This window comes from Aptenodytes forsteri, unplaced genomic scaffold, assembly GCF_000699145.1.
Source record: "Aptenodytes forsteri isolate BGI_AS27 unplaced genomic scaffold, ASM69914v1 Scaffold61, whole genome shotgun sequence".
NCBI classification, from domain to species: domain Eukaryota; kingdom Metazoa; phylum Chordata; class Aves; order Sphenisciformes; family Spheniscidae; genus Aptenodytes; species Aptenodytes forsteri.
This window is the reverse complement of record NW_008794443.1, coordinates 859,541-860,609: the sequence shown is the minus strand read 5'-3', so window position 1 is coordinate 860,609 and position 1,069 is coordinate 859,541. Positions and strand designations below refer to the sequence as shown.

At 53.9% G+C, this 1,069-nt stretch overlaps 1 protein-coding gene across 1 annotated transcript in view; it reads right to left on the bottom strand.

The window, feature by feature from the left end:
* The window catches only part of IGSF21 (immunoglobin superfamily member 21), a 32,730-nt gene extending 31,948 nt beyond the window's left edge, over positions 1–782 (bottom strand). Inside the window, 1 exon segment of the mRNA XM_009289745.1 lies at positions 725–782. Within this exon segment, the coding sequence (XP_009288020.1) occupies positions 725–782 (58 nt within the window).
* Positions 783–1,069: the final 287 nt, after the last annotated feature.

Sequence of the window (1,069 nt, the reverse complement as noted above, 5' to 3'; positions counted from 1 at the left end):
GTATTGATCTGCTGGCTCTTCCTGTTTCTTCCCTCATCGTTCCCTGCAACTGGAAGGATAGAGAACACTATTTGTGCTCCTGATCCCTTAACCAGTCGTCCCAAGGCCCTGAAGTCTCTCTTGATTCCCCTCGGACTTCTTATTGCAACTTCATCGCTGCCTACCTAAAAAATCAATAATGGATAGTAATCCGAGGGCCGTCCCAGGGTAGGAAGCTTTCTCTTCACATCTTTAACCCGGCCCCCAGGGAGGCAGCAGACTTCCCTAAGAAGTGGGTCCGATCTGCAGATTGGGCCTTCTGTTCCCTTCAGAAGGGACTCTCCTACGACAATGACCCGTCTTCTTTTCTTTATGGAAGCGGTTTTGACGCAGGGCGTAGGCCGACTTAACCTTGGTGACACCTCCAAGCCAGATGAACCATTGTCCTCCTCATTGTTCGGTTCCACTTGCAGAGCCTCGTACCTATCATACGAGGGCACCTGGGAAGGTGGGGTAGTCACGGAGGAGATGCGCCTGCTGCGTCGGGCGGGAACTTGTCACCATTGACCCCTATCCCTTAAGTCACTGTGTTCGGCCAGGCGGAGAGAGGATGGGGAATCCTCCGTATCATCCGTCCTGTTCCCCATCAGCCGGGTCCCTTCTGGCATCTCTCCCCGTGTTGGCATCAGGAAGCTGCAACGCCTGGATGCTGCCCCTCAGCACGGGGGATTATGGCAAACCTCACCTGGGATCAAGGGTCTCGTCTCCAGCCAGCGCCGAAAGCGCCGCCCAGCAAAAACCATCTCGGAGATGCAATTCAGGAGTAAAAAAGCAAATTATTTGTACCCAGCCTGGTTTGTTAGAGCCCCAAACCAAAGCTGATGGATTAGATACAGATGTTGAAACCTGGGAAAAAAGACGCCGAGCCCTTGGCAGAGCCCGATCCGCTGCTTGGGTGAACTGGAGAAGGACCTGCCGGCAGCAGCCAAGGGTTTTGCCGCTGCTTTGCCCTCCATCGGGGTGAGGATTACGACACTGGGAGTTAATTATTTGAAACCACGGCTCATGGCGTTAATCTAGGCTGGAGCAC